Genomic DNA, 19,353 nt, shown 5'->3' with positions numbered 1-19,353 from the left:
TAAGGATTTGGATGTGGAGGAAAAGCTTAATATTGCCTGATAAGTTGTAAGAATTAGGAGAGAGGTGTATTTTTAAATATGCAGTAAATCCTGTTTAGATTGCGACTGTAGCAGCAGAACTGCAGCTCGCCTGGTCAGCGCACTTTGCCTGAGTCCTGAATTTCCCACCGTTTAGGCAAGCTATAACTTTGGAGTAGTCCTCATCTCGCAATCCAGCTCATTATTTTTCCTGTGTGCATAAAAATATTTTGCTGTTGAATTAATTTCAAAATGATCTGATGTCTGAAAAACAGGAAAACCATTGAGATTTTTTTCTAAAATTACGCCTGTATGTGAGAAAGGATAAGTGACACACAGACTTCAATGAATGCAGCAAAATGTTAGTTATGAGACATATCCCACCTACCAGGGAGGCTTATTGATGAAGATTATTGGTGACTGCTCTTTTAAGCTTCCATGTAAAAGCATCATGTTGAGCCGGTGAGCTCTGCATTTAAAAGGTGCATCTTAAATGAGAAATCTGTCACAAATAAACGGCAGTCAATTTTCTGTGGATGGCTGATGCACAGTAAGTGAGTGTATTGCCTGATTTCAGCTATTTTAAATATATATGTTGACACGAGGAGTTTGCAAAAAACGAACACCAACTTCCTTTATGCCGGAATATGGCCCGAATAAATTGGAAAATGGATCTGAAACTGATCCCCTGATATTTAATATACTGTATAATGTTAGTACAAAGTGGAAAGATCGTATTTCATTGCACATCCCTCGTGACATGGGTCTTGAGGGAGAGGCATTTAGTAAAAGTGGTTCGCCGGAAAAAAAGTTTGAAAAACACTATTATACAGAATACTTTGAGTCATGGTGAATAATTGATTCGGGTTACGCATTGCTGCAACTGCCATTTCGATGCTAATAATTCAGATCAGTAAATCCCCCAATTGTTTTTAAACAAAGGTTAGACCTGCAATTCAAAGGATATGGGGTATTAATAAGAAAATCTGATGGGGCATTGATTCAGTGAAATTCCATTACTAGTTAAGTCACTTTATTGACTGTGATTCATTGTTTATTGAGTATATATATATATATCATTTAAACAAGTTCTATCCATGTGGTAATTTGACCTTTCACTGGACCTGTGAAGTCATCCTTTTGATGACTGATGCCTCCCTTGAGAACTTCATTCAATTTCCATAAGGCATAATTTCATGTGTTGTGTACAAATAAAGGTATGCTGTTGATCACCTAATAAGGAAGATTAAGTTTGGAGAGATTTCTCACTGTCAAGATAGGTTAGAGGAAAAGAATAGCTTGTTGTGCTGCAATTCTATCTTCCCAAATCCATTTGAAATGAACACCCAACAAGTTGACAGCCTGGCTTCAAAGCGAGCTGGTTTATTTTCTCTTCAGTTAGTTAAACCAACACTGTTTGCTTTCTTGATTGCATTGTGTATGTTCTACATAACTAAGTAATGCATGTTAGGTGAATAAAGTTATAGGTATGCTAAGGAGCATGTATGTAGTATCCATACACGTTTCAGTAGATTTTCTTCTATGATATCCTTGTAAAAAGTATATTTAACCTTTTTTACAAAGGAAAGATATATTGGCTCTTTGAACCCTAGACTTAATATCAGATTAAATACTAGGATTTATTAAAACAAATTGAGGTTTCAAAGTTAATTCTAAAAGACAATTTAATTAACCAGACCATGTTGTGCCCAATACAAAGGTGATCCAGGGCAGGAAAGTTGAATCATCTGGAGATTGACATATTGGAACGAGTGAAATGGAGTTGTAACTATGATAAGATCAATCGGTACGCCTCACTATTGTCATCAAAGGCCTCCTGTCATCTCTATCAGTGTAATTGTCTGCTGGAATATGAAACACTTGCAAGTGCAGATGTTGGAGATTAGCACTCTGTAACCACCTGAGGAATCTTTGTATCCTGATTTCAGAGTTTTGGAATCTTTTGATTCCACATGTTACTAATTATATACGAAGTACCGTCAGAATTTATTCGGCTGTTTTTTGGAATTATACCATTATCGGCTTCTTGTTTGGTACATTTGAAGAGAAAAGTACCCTCCCAGAATAAATGATTGCTTATGGTACAATGAACTTCTGTATTTACAAGCTGTATTTGAATTATGTCGGTGGAATGAATATTCCTTGGTAATCTTTTTTACTAGCCTGTCCATAAATGATCTTACAGCTTCTAACTTTAAAAGGGATTCAACTTGGGTTGAAAATGTTTTGTGTACTTCATTTTCCAAATTCAAAATTTGCTCTTGCAAGGCATCCTTTGATGGTGAACATTAAATGTCTGAATGAACAACTACGGCCCCTCGCAGATCTGTCTTAAGACTTGGATATAATTTTGGTGACAGGAATGGGAAGATTGCATTTACATATTTTTTAAAAAGTGCCTTCTTTCAACAGTTGTGCCCTGTAACCATTCAAATGATGTGAGACTGGCCAAATTTAAAATTGTGTTCATCAAGCTGATTTAAACTTTTGTAGTTATAGAAATGATCCATTATAAGTAACTTACATTTAATTATATAATTAGTAATGAACCTGCAGGGCGATGGGGATTGGGGCAGGGGTGGAGTGGGATTTACTGGATTGTTTTGTGGAGTGCTGGCACAGACTCATTGAGACTCATTGTGTTGGATGGCTTCCTGTGCTGTGAATAAGTCTGTCTCTATAATGTAAAGTCCTGAAGGCTACTGAGGGGGTTGTGCAAAATCTAATTCAGTAAGAAGTTTAACAACACCAGGTTAAAGTCCAACAGGTTTATTTGGTAGCAAAAAGTGGCTTTTGTTACCAAATAAACCTGTTGGACTTTAACCTGGTGTTGTTAAACTTCTTACTGTGTTTACCCCAGTCCAAAGCCGGCATCTCCACATCAAAATCTAATTAACATTAAATAAAGGTTGGTGTTAATGAAATTAGCATGCAATCTTTGGGGCATAGCCCTTGGTTTAAAAAAAAGTTCAGCTGTTACAACAGATTTTGAACGCACATTATTTATTTTGTCATAGTGTTTGAATTTCAACTGAATTATTTAATTGCGAGCTCAAAAGTTTTAGGTTTATGCAACATAACTTTGAACAGAAACAATTTAAATTTGGTCCTCTTGAGAAATGAAACTTTGTCTTAGTTTTGTCAGTTGCTCTAAAACGTTGAAAAGTAGTTGTTCTTGAATCATTTTTGCAATAAATATAGTTGATTCAGTAGTTTCTGAATAAACTGGAGGATGGTGAACTGGTTGACAAACTTTTTGTCTGCCCACATGTAGATATGTCGGCAATTGTACAAAGAGTTTGAGGAGCGCAGAGGAGCTTCGTATCAATACTGACATAAAATTTCCATGTACTAAATTTCAGCCAACATTTAAAAATACCAGGATCATTTTATCATGAAAACTGAATTTATGTATAACTTGTGTATCAAAATATATTTCTTGCAGCTGATTGGTTCAACTGCAAATTTTTATTCTAACAATCTTTAGAAAATATCAGTCATTTGAATGTACACAGAAACATCCTCATCAGTACAAAATAGAATTAACAATTTCATCAGAATATCTTTTTAACCAATGGCAAAAAAGCCTGAGCAATCTCGCTTTGGAGAGGAAGTGAAAAAAAGAATCTGATAATTTCATCCTGAATCCTGACTTGCAGTCTTAAGAGCTTCAGTCTGCAAAGTTCCCTCAACAAATTAACCGGGTTCAAGTTGTGTTTACTTAAAGCCAAGAAATCCAACTGTTTTTGAAGAGGTATGATTTTCCCTTATCCAAATAATACAAAGTGCTTTTATATTGATTAACATTTCTCCTATAAAGCAACATATTATTCAATATACTAGTTTGCGTGATATGCTAATATATTGATGAAGAAGCACAAAAAAGCATTCCCATCACTTAGAAGTAACTGGGAAAAAATAATTTATAAGGAATTTGATTTCAAACAAAAAACAGAATTCCTGCTGAAGGCTTTTAGTGTGTTCTTTAGATGATAAATACAAATTCTTGGAGCTTTTTCTAACATTGCATTCCATTTCAAGGTTAAATAATGAAACAGTTTCATTTGTGGAAAAACTATTTTGCAATTTATTGTTGAACTAGTCGCTGGGCTCAGACTGAATGAATAATTTTCTTACATTTATGTTGCAGCAACAAAAAGGATGCCGGGATTTTCAATTCTTCACTGTCATTTGTGAAGTTTCAGTGACTATTAAAAGATACATCTGGCAGAGGCATGGAGCAAGCACATGGCCCACTGTTAAATGAAGAGCTTTATAGTCAACTGAGTGAACCAAAGAAACCAGAGTTTGTTTTTGAATGGCTTCGATTCTTACAGAAACTTTTATTGGCTGCAAATAAGGTAAAATCTTAAGCTAGTTTTAAAAGCTGTGAAATATATTTTTATTCAATATTTTTCTGTTGGATATATGTAAATTTGTAGAAGTAAGAAAGAGTTTGCATTTATATAGCTCTTTGGATGTCAGAATATCTGAAAATGTATAATAAGCTGTTATCATGTAGGCAAAGCCACAACCTGTTGCATGCAGCACAATTCTGCAAATAATTACGTAAATAACCAAATTATCTGGTTTTAGAGGTGTTTTGTTCAGGAAGGAATGCTGGCTAGAGAACTGGGAGACCTGCCTGATCTTAAAATATTGCCATTTCTTGCCTCCAACTGAACAGGCAGGCATGTCCACAGTTTAATGTCCCATCGAAAGGATGGTGGTGATAGCTTGCATTTATATGAGCCCATGTGTTCAAAGCAGAGATCGATAGATCTCTAGATACCAGTGACATCAAGCGATATGGGATTAGTGCATGAAGATGGGTTTGAGGTAGAAAGTCAGCCATGATCTGGTTGAATGGTAGACCAAACTCGAGGGACCTAGTGGCCTACTTCTCCTATGTTCCTTGAATTCCTCTGAACTCATTTGTACCTGAAAAACCCATTTGAGGAGAGTCTGAAATATGAGGTTTTATGAAAACGCTTGATGGTAATTTTTTTGAAGTAAGGGTCAACAAAGAAAATTACAGCACAGGAACAGGCCCTTCGGCCCTCCAAGCCTGCACCGACCATGCTGCCCGACTGAACTAAAATCCTCTACCCTTCCGGGGACCGTATCCCTCTATTCCCATCCTATTCATGTATTTGTCCAGATGCCCCTTAAAAGTCACTATTGTATCTGCTTCCACTACCTCCCCCGGCAGTGAGTTCCAGGCACCCACCACTTTCTGTGTAAATACAAAAAAATTAAACTTGCCTCTTACATCTCCTTTAAACCTTGCTCCTTGCACCTGAAACTTATGCTCCCAAGTAATTGACTCTTCTATTCTGGGGGAAAAGCTTCTGACGATTCACTCTGTCCATGCTCCTCATAATCTTGTAGACTTCTATCAGGTCACCCCTTCAACCTCCGTCATTCCAGTGAGAACAAACCAAGTTTCTCCAACCTACCCTCAGAGCTAATGCCCTCCAGACCAGGCAACATCTTGATAAATCTTTTTTGTACCCTCTCCAAAGCCTCCACATCCTTTTGGTAGTGTGGCGACCAGGATTGAACACTATATTCCAAGTGCGGCCGAACTAAGGTTCCATAAAGCTGTAACATGACTTGCCAATTTTTAAACTCAATGCCCCAGCCGATGAAGGCAAGCATGCCGTATGCCTTCTTGACTACCTTCTCCACCTGCGTTGCCACTTTCAGTGACCTGTGTACCTCTACACCCTTTGCCTATCAATACTCTTAAGGGTTCTGCCATTTACTGTATATTTCCTATCTGTATTAGACCTTCCAAAATGCATAACCAGACATTTCTCCGGATTAAACTCCATCTGCCATCTCTCCGCCCAAGCCTCCAACTGATTTATATCCTGCTGTATCCTCTGATGGTCCTCATCACTGTCGGCAAATCCACCAACCTTTGTGTCGTCCACAAACTTACTAATCAGACCAGTTACATTTTCCTCCAAAGTATATATTACAAACAGCAAAGGAGCCAGCACTGATCCCTGAGGAATGCCACTAGTCATAGCCCTCCATTCAGAAACACACCCTTCCACTACTACCCTCTGTCATGTATGACCCAGTAAGAAGTCTCTCAACACCAGCTTAAAGTCCCAACAGGTTTATTTGGAAGCAAAATCCACTAGCTTTCGGAGCGCTGCCCCTTCATCAGGTAAGTGGGAGTTCTATTCACAAACAGGGCATATAAAGACACAAACTCAATTTACAAAATAATGATTGGAATGTGAGTCTTTACAGGCAATCAAGTCTTAAAGGTACAGACAATGTGAGTGGAGAGAGTGTTAAGCACAGGTTAAAGAGATGTGTATTGTCTCCAGACAGGACAGTTAGTGAGATTTTGCAAGCCCAGGCAAGTCATGGGGGTTACAGATAGTGTGACATGAACCCAAGATCCCGGTTGAGGCCATCCTCATGTGTGCGGAACTTGGCTATCAGTCTCTGCTCAGTGATTCTGCGCTGACGTGTGTCGTGAAGGCAGCCTTGGAGAACGCTTACCCGAAAATCAGAGGCCGAATGCCCGTGACCGCTGAAGTGTTCCCCAACAGGAAGAGAACACTCTTGCCTGGTGATTGTCGAGCGGTGTTTATTCATCCGTTGTTGTAGCGTCTGCATGGTTTCCCCAATGTACCATGCCTCGGTACGCTGCAGGAAAGGATGTCCCGAGGCATGGTACAATGGGGAAACCATGCAGACGCTACGACAATGGATGAATGAACACCGCTCGACAATCACCAGACAAGACTGTTCTCTTCCTGTGGGGGAGCACTTCAGCAGTCACGGGCATTCAGCCTTGGATCTTCAGGTAAGCGTTCTCCAAGGCAGCCTTCACGACAGCGCAGAGTCGCTGAGCAGAAACTGATAGCCAAGTTCCGCACACATGAGGACAGCCTAAACCGGGATGTTGGATTTATGTCACATTATCAGTAACCCCCACAGCTTGCCTCCTGGGCTTGCAGAATCTCACTAGCTGTTCTGTCTGGAGACAATACACACCTCTTTAACCTGTGTTTAATGCTCCCTCCACCCACATTGTCTGTACCTTTAAGACCTGGCTGGCTTTAGGGATTCGCATTCTAATCAGTATTCTGTAACTTGATGTTGTGTCTCTGTGCACTGTTTGAGAGCACATTTCCACTCCATCTGACGAAGGAGCAGCGCTCCGAAAGCTTATGGTATTTGCTACCAAATAAACCTGTTGGACTTCAACCTGGTGTTGAGAGACTTCTTACTCCCTTCTTTCTAGCCAGTGAGGATACAAAGATTTCTCTCCAGGCCCCAGCAATTTCCTCCCTTGCCTCACTCAGTATTCTGGGGTATATCCCATCAGGCCCTGGGGACTTGTCCACCTTGATGTTTCTCAAGAACCCCAATACCACCACCTTTTTATCTCAACATGACTCAAACTATCTGCACACCCTTCCCCAGACGCATCATCCACCAACTCCTCTTTGGTGAATACTGATGCAAAGTACTCATTTAATACCTCGCCCATTTCCTTTGGGTCCACGCATAGATTCTCTTCCCTGTCCTTGAGTGGGCCCACCCGGGCCCACCCTCCCCCTGGCTCCCTTTTGCTCTTTATATATGTATAAAAAGCCTTGGGATTTTCCTGAATCCTGCTGGCCAATGATTTTCATGACCCCTTTTAGCCCTCCTTACTCTTTGCTTAAGTTTCTTTCTACTTTCCTTGTATTCCACACTTGCTTTGTGTGTTCCCAGCCTTGACAAATGGTTCCTTTTTCTTTTTGACTAGGCTCACAATATCTCTCGTTATCCAAGGTTTCCGAAACTTGCCACACTTATTCTTCACACAGGAATGTGCCAGTCCTGAATCCCTATCAATTTACACTTGAAAGCCTCCCATATGCCAGATGTTGATTTGCCTTCGAACATCTGTCCCCAATCTACATTCTTCAGTTCCTGCCTAATATTGTTGTAATTAGCCTTCCCTAAATTTAGCACCTTCACTTGAGGACGACACTTCTCTTTATCCATCAGTTCCTTAAAGCTTTCTGAATTGTGGTCACTGTTCCTGAACTGCTCCCCTACTGAAACGTTGACCACCTGGTCGGGCTCATTCCCCAATACCAGGTCCAGTATGGCCACTTCCCTAGTTGGACTATCTACACACTGTTTCAAAAAGCCCCCCGGATGCTCCTTACAAACTCTGCCCCATCCATGCCCCTAGCACTAAATGAGTCCCAGTCAATATAGGGGAAGTTAAAATCTTCCACCACAACAACCCTGTTACTTTTACACCTTGCCAAAATCTGCCTACATATCTGTTCCTCTATCCCCCGCTGGCTGTTGGGCGGCCTATAGTAAACCCCCAACATTGTGACCCTTCCTATTCCTGAGCTCTACCCATATTGCCTCACTGTATGAGCCCTCCGAGCTGCCCCCTCGCAGTATCGTTGCGATCTTCTCCTTAGCCAGTAGTGCAACTCCCCCACCCGTTTTGCATCCCCCTCTATCCTGCCTGAAACATCTGTATCCTGAAATGTTAAGCTGCTATTCCTGTCCTTCCCTTAACCAAGTCTCTGTAATAGCAACAACATCATAGTTCCAAGTACTAATCCAAGCTGTTACGCTCCTCGCATTGAAACAAATGCACTTCAATCCACCAGACCCTCTTTGATTAGCAACCACACCCTGCCTGCTCTTTTACTGAGTCTTACTGGCCCTACTCTCTAGTTGCCCTTCAGTTAAACATCTAGGTGTCAAACATCTAGGTTCAGACTTGAGTGGCTGGATGTCAGATGATGGAATTTTTTGAAGTCAGATATTTTTGTGCTTTTCTCACATGTATATGAGCTATCCCACGAAAAGGCAGGCATAGCTAGAAACCCCAGTAACTGTTATTGCTTGGAGGAAGTGAGTAGAGTCAAAAGGTAAATTGAAGAGCGGAGAATGATCGTGCTGGATGAGGACTGTTTTGGCCTTGAAGCAATTTAGTGGAGGTTCCTCAAGCCAAAATTGTGGACGTTAGAGTTGAAAAAGGATTGGTCATCATGGCGAAAAGCAGATAGTTAAGACAGTTGTAAACTGTTAAATTGGTGGAGTGTGTCAAAAGCATTGTGAATGTAGGTGAGAAAATAGAGTTGATGGGAAGAAAGAAGTGATATACTTGTACTTCTTTCAATTTGACATGCTGTTCACAATCCAGTCATTGTCATTTCACCCACTTGTCCCTCTTCGTTTCCCAAGACTAAATCCAGAATTGCAACAACTCTTGCTGGGCTTGTCAAGTATTGTTTTTGAAAACGATTCCTGGACACATGCTAGAGTTGACGCAAATGGTAGATAATCCTTTGAATGTGGAAAAGTGAGTACAAGGAGGACCCTCTCATGGTTCTGGGAGGGGAAGGGGTGAGGGCAGAGAGTTGCGCACGGTTGAGTGCTCTGTCAACCACAGTGGTGGAGGAGCCCTGGGTGAAGGAAAAGGAAGACATGTCAGCAGTGCTGTTATGAAAGGCAGCAGCAGGTTGAGGAACTGGGAGAATGGGATGGAGTGTGAGGAGCTTTAGGAAAAAAAAGCTGTGGGAGTCAGTGCGCTTGTAATGAATATTGGTGTTCAGCCTGTCACCAAGGAGTCCAGGAAGGGACCGGAAGTGTCAGAAATAGACCATGTGAAGGTGAGAGAGGGTGGAAATTGGAAGCAAAATTAATAGATTTTTCAAGGTTCAGATGAGCTCATGAAGTGGCTCTGATTATAGTTACCGATATGACGGAAAAAGAGTTGTAGGAGGGGGCCTTAGTAGGACTGGAACAAAGAATATTCCACATACTCCTTAAAAAGATAGATATAATTGGGGCCCATAGCATCACCATTTTATTTGCAGGAAGTGAGACGAGTTAAAAGAGAAACTGTATGTGAGAGAACAATTGCAGCTTGGGGGAGGAGGCTAGGAGTGGATGGGGATTTTTTGGGCCTCTGCTCAAGGAAGAAGCAGAGAGTCCTCAAATCATTCTGAAGGGGGATAGAGGTGGAGGGATTGGACGTGCATTGTGAAGAGGTTTGCATAATCGCTACTCAGAATTTAATCTGTAGGTATTATTTTGGTAAACGTACCCTGCACTTCAATTAGCCTCTTTGATTATTTTCTTTATCTTCTTTACTTTTAATGGTCTATGTTTATAGACTTCCAAGTTTGACTCCAAACTGAATAATATTTCAAAACTTGAGAAAGTAATTAGTTCAATTAAGTATCAATAGAGATGGCAGGATAGATAATGTGGTGCAGCTGTAGCATGTGGTTGCCAGCGGATACCAGTGTGATCCACAAAAAACACTTCTTCAGTAAGTACCTGCAGCTTAATGAACTTAGAATTGATAAACTGTTTTTTGAGATTGGGGCACATGCATAATGGAGAGAACAAGTACCGAGATGCTGTGTTCCAGGAGGAAGTCACACCCCTTGGCTTTAGTACTTTAAGTGCTGAAATTTGGTCCATGGTAAGGGAGGCAGGAATGGGGATCTAGAAGATTATATTGGAGGAGCCTCAGCCTTGTGCTTGTTGAATGACTGAGGCTCTTTTAGCCTGTGTGTACAAGAACTGTGTGCAAAGAGCATGAGCAAAGTAACCATAGGTACAGGGATCATTGAAATTGGTGGAGTGCTACGAACCCTGCAGATATGTGCAAGAGTGTCCTAACTTGAAACAGTTAGTAGTGATGCATATTTGTTTGGATTAATGTGAGGAACCTTGTACAGCCCAGGCAGGAAACAGTCCAGTCTTTAAGTAAACGAAGAGCATTTATTGAAATAAAAGATTGAACAACAAAGACTACAATACATTGAATACAGATTATACATCAGTTTGTGATGAGAAGGGGCAGAGCATGTAAAAGTGGGTCAAGATACAAATAGGGTCAAGAGTGGAAATGAATCAGTTGAAAGACAAAATTAAAGGCCTTTTAGCTGAATGTGTGCAGCACAACAAAATGGATGAATTGATGGCACAAATAGAAATAAACTCTCATATTTCAGAAGGTTAGGCAGATAGGCAAAGGAGGCCAGGAGCTCTGTAGTAAAGAATGAAATCAGTACAGTTGCAGGAATGATTTTGGCTCAGATTCAATTTGGGTGTGAGATAATAAATAGAAAGGGAAGTCAATAGAGCCCCAACAATAGCTATCCTGTCAGGGACGAGAAATATCTTCCATTGGATGGAATTCTGACTTTTGAAGAATGGAATTCTGCCCTTTTTAATTTTTTTTTCTGGCCTCTGCCTCTCACTTGGCCTCCACCATCTCCAAATCAACCAATGCTGGGAAGAGACATTCTGAGCCTGGAAAATCTCTTGACAGTACCAAGGCTGAGGGCAGGACTTAGGAGTGCTGCCGCTCAACTTTGCACTAGTCTGGACTTGGCTGATACCCATCACACCAGATGCTAGTTGCTTGTTGGACCCACAGGATTCGTCAGGCTTCTATGGGTGGTGGTGGAGGGAGAGCAGCGGAGTCTGAGTCTTCATTTGGTTTGGCTTGGTGAGGTGGAGAGTTTGGTGTCTGTATATTGACGTATAGGCAGTTAGAATTTCGTCCAATATTGCTTCTCATTAGCTGATCATTTATTTCAATATTGGCAGAGCAATATATATGTATCTTGCATCTTTAATGTGGTAAAACATGCCAAGGTGCTTTGCAGGAATATTATCAATCAACATTTTACACCACTTCACAATTAAATGCGATGGCAGGTGATGAAAAGCTTGGTCGAGTAGGAGTGTTTAAAGGATCCTCCACTGAAAGGAGGAAAAAGAGATGGGAGAGGCTTTATGGAGGGATTTCCAGACCTTGGGGGCTAGGCAACTGAAAGTACAACTACCAGAGTTGGAGTGATTTTAAAAACAGACCAGCATTAGAGTGCAGATATCCTGGAGGGTTGTGGGGTGAGTGAAGATGACAAAGATAGGGAGGGATCAAGGCACGGAGGAATTTGAAAACAAAGATAAGAATTTTAAAATTGAGGCCTCTATTAGCTGAGAGCCAGAGTTGGTCAGTGAGCACCAGGGTGATGGGTGGACAGAATGGCGCGAGTTAGGACACTGGTTTAAGATGACCACTTTTTGTTTCTTTCTTGTGATGTGAACTGATAAAGCCAACACTTGTTGCTCATCCCGAACTGTCTTTGAGATTCTGGTGTTAAGTGCTCCTTAAATTGCTTCAGTCTATCTGATTTAGGAACACCTACACTGATGTTAGGAAAGGAATTCCAGGATTTTGACTTTAATATCGAAGGGATGAAATCTAGGTCGTAGTCAGGATTGTTGATGAGGGCATGCAGAAGAGAAAGCGAGGGAGTCAAAGATTGCTCTTTGGGTCACCGGAGGTAATGGTGCAGGGGCAGGAAAAGAAGCTATTACAGGTGGTTCTTTGGCTACAAAAGCAGAAAATGCTGGAAAAACACAGGTTTGGCAGCATCTGTGGAGAGAGAAAATAGAGCTAATATTTCGAATCCATATGACTGTTCAGAGCTATATTTTGGCTCTGATTGGATAGCTAAGAATGGAACTGGGCAAGTGCAGTTGACCCAGCTGGATGACCATGGAGTCGTTGAGCGTGTCAAAGATTGCAGACAGGTTGAAAAGGATAAGAAATAATAATTTACCTTTGTTTCATTCAATGTAAGATATATATTATAAAGATTTGCAACTGCTTTGTGACCGGGTTAGAAATATGAATGGAGGCATTCAGACATGGATTTGGGAGGTGACAGCATGTTCATGATATTGCAGAGGAACTGGAAGTTGGAAAGGGGTGGTTGTTTGCAAGGGCGGAGGAAGTGGAGATGAGGGCCATACCAAGGCTGAGAACTGCCAGAATGAGAGGGAGCATCAAAGGTGGCGATGAGGATTTGGTCAGGCAAATTCATGGCCCCATAGAACCTTTCTGATCTGATATGCAAAACCATTCGCTTAGAGTGAAATCGGAGATGTATGCTGATGTTCTGTAGGAATAAAAGTTTGTCTTTCTGTAGAGTTAAGATGGAGCACTTTGTTACTGAGAACTTTTCCTTGGCAGGATGATATTAAAGAGAAGCAGAAGAAGCTTGTGGAACAGCTGACATCATTGTTGGAGAGCTCACCAGGCCCACCTGTCCGCAAGCTAATTGCTAAGAATCTGGCCTTACTATATAACGTTGGTGACACTTTCTCTGTCTATCAAACTATTGACAAGTGCAATGAAATCATAAGAAGCAAGGATGACTCACCAAGTTACCTACCAACCAAACTGTAAGTGAATTTCCACCCAGAAAAATCATCATGGCGATATCACAAATTTATTGCTGTATTTTTGCAGAGCTAATATGATAACATTCTGTGTTTATATGATCCAGTTCTGAATCTTCGAGCAGTCTCTGTACATTTGTTCCATATTTCAGCTACCCTTTGTCTTTGATCGTAAAGATGTTATAAAATATTGAAGTAGAGCAGAACTCTATTTTGGAAGTTTCCTCGAATATGACTAAAGTTTGGACTGTACTCCAAATATACCTGAAGTACACTTTACCTGCTTTCTCCCCTGCCCACTTGTACCCCCAACCACAATTTCAATAGCACATTCAGAGTGCACTTAAACAGTGAGTTAACCGACCCAACTGAATGGAAACTTGGAATGGCTGAAAATTGATAGGTGGTTTATTGTTGCTTCTGCTGAGAAGATGTCAACTCTGAGGTTATCTTTTATTTTCCACAATTCATCATGAAATGGGAGGATGCTATTAAAATGAATGTTTTCTTTTGACCAGGAAATGGCGGATGTCTTCAAGGATTTTGTGTGTGCAAGAAAACGTTTTTCAATGTAGACAGGACAGCGTGGGGAAGGACATTAAAATTCTGAGAGATTCAGGGGCAAGTCGATCCCTAATGCTGTGTGATAAAGATGTTTGTTATCCTGAAGGGATGCTAAAAGAAGTTCTGATCACAATTCATGGGGAAAACAGGAGCATTCCTCTAGTGACAATCAATTTAAGGAGCAGTTTTAAGACTAGAGAAATAACTGTAGTGTTGGTAGAGAAATTACCTATTGCAGGGGTTCAATTTATTTTGGGGAGCGATTTAACAAGGTCACAGGTAGCGGTGATACCGATGTTAGTTGAACAACCTGTATATAGCTACAGAGTCCTTTTAAAAAAAAAAATCTCCTGGATTGTTCCCAGATTGTGTGTGACGAGATCACGGGCGCACAAACATAACAATTAGAATTGAAGGAGTAGGTTAAGATTAATTTATCGGATACAATTTTTCACAAATTGACTGGAGAGAGAGCAAGTCAAGATGAAGAGACAGATGTGTTTACTTCAAAAGGATTGATGGAGCTGCAGCAAAAAGATTCCAAATTTATCAAACAGCCTATTCAACACTGGAAGTACAGTTCATTCCTGAATGTTATGTCGAGGTTCAAGTCCTGATGTGAGACAAGAATTGGATGGAGTTAAAAGAGCTACTGCAGTCACACAGCTATTTTTGGAGACAAATTGGGTAGAACAAAGGTGATGTAGATGTGGGTATGCTGTTCCAATCAAACAACATCCATATGTTTTGAGTTTGTCCTGAAAAATTACATCATTGAATTAAGTTCTAGCTAGTGGACCCGGGACTGCCAAAGCCTGACAGAATGCGAGGAATGTGTGTGGATTAAATCCAAGTGAATGTTGTCACCAGAATTGACTCATTCCCTATTCCGCACTTGGACAATTGTATTGAGAGAATCTGATGTTCTAAGTTCATTACCAAGGTCAACTTACTGAAAGGGTACTGGCAAGTGCCTTTGACCCAGAGGACAGAGGAGATCTCTGCATGTTATCGGTTCAAAGTGGTGTCTTTTGGCATGGAGAACTGCACCTGTGATGTTTCAAAGACTTATAAGTGAGGTAGTTGAAGGTTTTGGTCACTGCAATGTATATCGTCAATTTGGTACTGTTCAGCCAGCTGTTTGAGTATTTGGAAATAGCTGGATTTGTCATGAATTTGGCAAAGAGCGATTTCATCAGGGCACAAATTTTGCATTTTGGGAAATGGGCAGGTGGCACCATGTGCAAAGGTGCAGGCCATTTGGGATTTCCCCGAAGCTGCATCAAGGAAGGAGATTCTGAGGGTCTTGCGAAGCACTGCGTTGTGACAAATTTCAACAGTATCGTGTATCCACTCACCAAGTTGCTAAAAAAGAACAAAATGTCTGAATGGATAGAGCATTGTCAAACAACATTTATGCATTTGACCGCTGCAGTGGTTCGACAGTTTTTATTTTGACAAACTGAGAAACCGTTCAAATTGGCTATTAATGCTAATGACATTGGTGAGGGGGCCATTTTGTGATGACCAGGGAATCAAAAAACCAGTGAGATATTTTTACAGAAAACTTAAACAGTCATAGAATCATAGAAATCATACAGTGCAGAAAGAGGCCATCAGGCCCATCGAGCCCTACCCCTGTATCCCTACACATTTACCCGCTAATCCATCTAACCTACGCATCTCGGAACACCAAGGGGCAATTTTAGCATGGCCAATCAACCTAACCCGCACATCTTTGAACTGTGGGAGGAAACTGGAGCACCCGGAGGAAACCCACGCAGACACGAGGAGAATGTGAAAACTCCACACAGACAGTGACCCAAGCTGGGAATCGAACCCAGGTCCCTGGAGCTGTGAAGCAGCAACGCTGGATTACAGGGTCAAAGGTAGGGTTCTGAGGACTGTGGAGGAACAGAGAGATCTTGGGGTTCATATCCACAGATCTCTAAAGGTTGCCACTCAAGTGGATAGAGCTGTGAAGAAGGCTCATAGTGTGTTAGCTTTTATTAATAGGGGGTTGGTGTTTAAGAGCCGTGGGGTTATGCTGCAACTGTACAGGACCTTGGTGAGACCACATTTGGGTATTGTGTGCAGTTCTGGTCACCTCACTATCGGAAGGATGTGGAAGCGCTGGAAAGAGTGCAGAGGAGATTTACCAGGATGCTGCCTGGTTTGGAGGGTAGGTCTTATGAGGAAAGGTTGAGGGAGCTAGGGCTGTTCTCTCTGAAGCGGAGGAGGCTGAGGGGAGACTTAATAGAACTTTATAAAATGATGAAGGGGATAGATAGAGTGAACGTTCAAAGACTATTTCCTCAGGAGGATGGAGCTATTACAAGGGGGCATAACTATAGGGTTCGTGGTGGGAGATGTAGGAAGGATATCAGAGGTAGGTTCTTTACGCAGAGAGTGGTTGGGGTGTGGAATGGACTGCCTGCAGTGATCGTGGAGTCAGACACTTTAGGAACATTTAAGTGGTTATTGGATAGGCACATGGAGCACACCAGGATGGTAGGGAGTGGGATAGCTTGATCTTGGTTTCAGATAAAGCTCGGCACAACATTCGTGGGCCGAAGGGCCTGTTCTGTGCTGTACTGTTCTATGTTCTAACCACTGTGCTACCGTGCCGCCCACCATCAGAAAAAATCATCAGAAATATTCCACCATCAAAATTGAGACATTGGGCGGGATTTTCTGGCCACGCTCAACCCAAAACCGGAAAATCCTGCCCAAAGTCAATGGACCTTTCCATGGTCCGTCCCCCACCCACTACGATTCCTGTGGTGGGCGTACAGAAAAATTCTCCCCTTTAAGTCTAGTGCTGGGACTACAACAAAGAACAAGGAAAATTACAGCACAGGAACAGTCCCTTTGGCCCTCCAAGGCTGCACTGACCATGCTGCCCGGCTGAACTAAAACCCCCTATCCTTCGGGGGGCCATGTCCTTCCATTCCCATCTTATTCATGTATTTGTCCAGACGCCCCTTAAAAGTCACTATCGTATCTGCTACCACTACCTCCCCCGGCAGTGAGTTCCAGGCACCCACTACCCTCTGTGTAAAAAAAAAAACTTGCCTCGTCCATCTCCTTTAAACCTTGAACTTATTCCCCCTAGTAATTGACTCTTCCACCCTGGGAAAAAGTTTCTGACTATCCACTCTGTCCATGCCTCTCATAATCTTGTAGACTTCTATCAGGTTGCCCCTCAACCTCCGTCGTTCCAATGAAAACAAACCAAGTTTCTCCAACCTCTCCTCATAGCTAATGCCCTCCAGACCGGGCAACATCCTGGTAAATCTTTTCTGTACCTCTCCAAAGCCTCCACATCCTTCTGGTAGTGTGGCGACCAGGATTGAACACTATATTCCAAGTGCGGCCGAACTAAGGTTCTATACAACACATCAACATTTTTTTTTAGTAATCCTAATGAGACAATCATAAATTTTAAATGCAACACTGGACTTTTTCGTTGGAGTCTATCGCAACCATTTAATTTTTAAAAAAAATCATGTTGCTGGATGAGAAAATGTGACAGCAGATGATAGAGTTTAAAAGACTGTTGACAAAGAACAAAGAACAAAGAACAGTACAGCACAGGAAACAGGCCCTTCGGCCCTCCAAGCCTGTGCCGCTCCTTGGTCCAACTAGACCAATCGTTTGTATTCCTCCATTCCCAGGCTGCTCATGTGACTATCCAGGTAAGTCTTAAACGACGTCAGCGTGCCTGCCTCCACCACCCTACTTGGCAGCGCATTCCAGGCCCCCACCACCCTCTGTGTAAAAAACGTCCCTCTGATGTCTGAGTTATACTTCGCCCCTCTCAGCTTGAGCCCGTGACCCCTCGTGATCGTCACCTCCGACCTGGGAAAAAGCTTCCCACTGTTCACCCTATCTATACCCTTCATAATCTTGTATACCTCTATTAGATCTCCCATCATTCTCCGTCTTTCCAAGGAGAACAACCCCAGTCTACCCAATCTCTCCTCATAGCTAAGACCCTCCATACCAGGCAACATCCTGGTAAACCTTCTCTGCACTCTCTCCAATGCCTCCACGTCCTTCTGGTAGTGCGGCGACCAGAACTGGACGCAGTACTCCAAATGCGGCCTAACCAGCGTTCTATACAGCTACAAGATATAAGTTTACTGGAGTTTATTGTTCTAATAAAATATGCTAAAATGTTTTTATGTTTTTCATTTAATAATGAGGAAACCTCTTACTGGTTACCATGCACCGTCCTCCTTCGGCTGATGAATCAGTATTCCTCTCATGTTGAACAACACTTGGAAGCACTAAGGGTGGCAAGGGCACAAAATGTCCTCTGGGTCAGGGATTTCAATGTCCATCACCAAGAGTGACTCGGCAGCAGCACTACTGATTGAGCTAGTCGGCTCCTAGAGGATATAACTGCTCAAATGGGTCTACAGCAGGTGGTGAAGGAACCAACAAGAGGAAATAACATACTTGACCTCATCCTTACCAATCTGCCAGCTGCAGATGCATCAGTCCATGACAGTATCAGTAAGAGTGACCACCGCACAGTCCTTGTGGAGACGAAACCCCACCTTCACATTGAAAATAAACTCCATTGTGTTGTGTGGCACTATCACCGTGCTAAAAAGGACAGACTTCGAACCGATTTAGCAACTCAACACTGAGCATCCATGAGGCGCTGTGGGCCATCAACGGCAGTGGAATTGTACTCCAGCACAATCTGCAACCTCATGGGCTGGCCTATCCCCACTCAACTATTACCATCAAGCCAGGGGATCAACCCTGATTCAATGGAGAGTGCAGGAGCAGCACCAGGCATATCTAAAAATGAGGCATCAACCTGGTGAAGCCAGCAAACAGAACTACTTGCATGCCAAATGGCAAAAACAGCAAGTGCTAGACAGAGCTAAGTGATCCCACAATTACTGGATCAGATCTAAACTCTGCAGTCCTGCCTCATCTAATTGAGAATGGTGGTGGACAATTAAACAACTGACTGGAGGAGGAGGCTCCACAAATATCCCTATCCTCAATGATGGAGGAGCCCAGCACACCAATGCGAAAGATAAGGCTGAACTATTTGCCGCAACCTTCAGCCAGAAGTGCCGAGTGAATGATCCATCTTGGCGGCCTCCCGTGATCCCGAGCATCTCCGATGCCAGTCTCCAGCCAATTCAATTCACTCCACGTGATATCAAGAAATGGTTGGAGGCTCTGGATACTGCAAAGGCAATGGGCCTTGATAACATTCCGGCAATAGTACTGAAGACTTGTGCTCCAGAATGTTCCTCTCCTCCAGCAAAGCTCTTCCAGTACAGTTACAACATGGGCATCTACCCAACAATGTGGGTAATTGGCCAGGTATGTCCCGTACACACACAGCAGGACAAATCCAACCCGGCCAATTACTGCACAATCAGTCTATTCTCGATCATCAGTAAAGTGATGGAAGGGGTCATCAACAGTGCTATCAAGCAGCACCTGCTCAGT

General features: G+C 42.2%; 1 protein-coding gene across 7 annotated transcripts in view; it reads left to right on the top strand.

The window, feature by feature from the left end:
• The window catches only part of heatr5a (HEAT repeat containing 5a), a 196,638-nt gene that overhangs the window by 3,795 nt on the left and 173,490 nt on the right, over positions 1 to 19,353 (top strand). For 6 of the 7 annotated variants that reach the window (XM_078233685.1, XM_078233687.1, XM_078233681.1 and 3 more), the window contains exons 2-3: positions 4,190 to 4,400; positions 13,097 to 13,308. In XM_078233685.1, coding sequence (XP_078089811.1) covers positions 4,275 to 4,400; positions 13,097 to 13,308 — 338 coding nt within the window. In that variant the 5' untranslated portion in view covers positions 4,190 to 4,274. Of the gene's footprint in view, positions 1 to 3,669; positions 3,794 to 4,189; positions 4,401 to 13,096; positions 13,309 to 19,353 lie in introns of those variants that run through there. The other variant, XM_078233684.1, reaches the window with a different exon arrangement.

This window comes from Mustelus asterias, chromosome 18 (assembly GCF_964213995.1).
Source record: "Mustelus asterias chromosome 18, sMusAst1.hap1.1, whole genome shotgun sequence".
Classification (NCBI taxonomy): Eukaryota; Metazoa; Chordata; class Chondrichthyes; order Carcharhiniformes; family Triakidae; genus Mustelus; species Mustelus asterias.
This window is presented reverse-complemented; position numbering and strand designations above follow the sequence as displayed.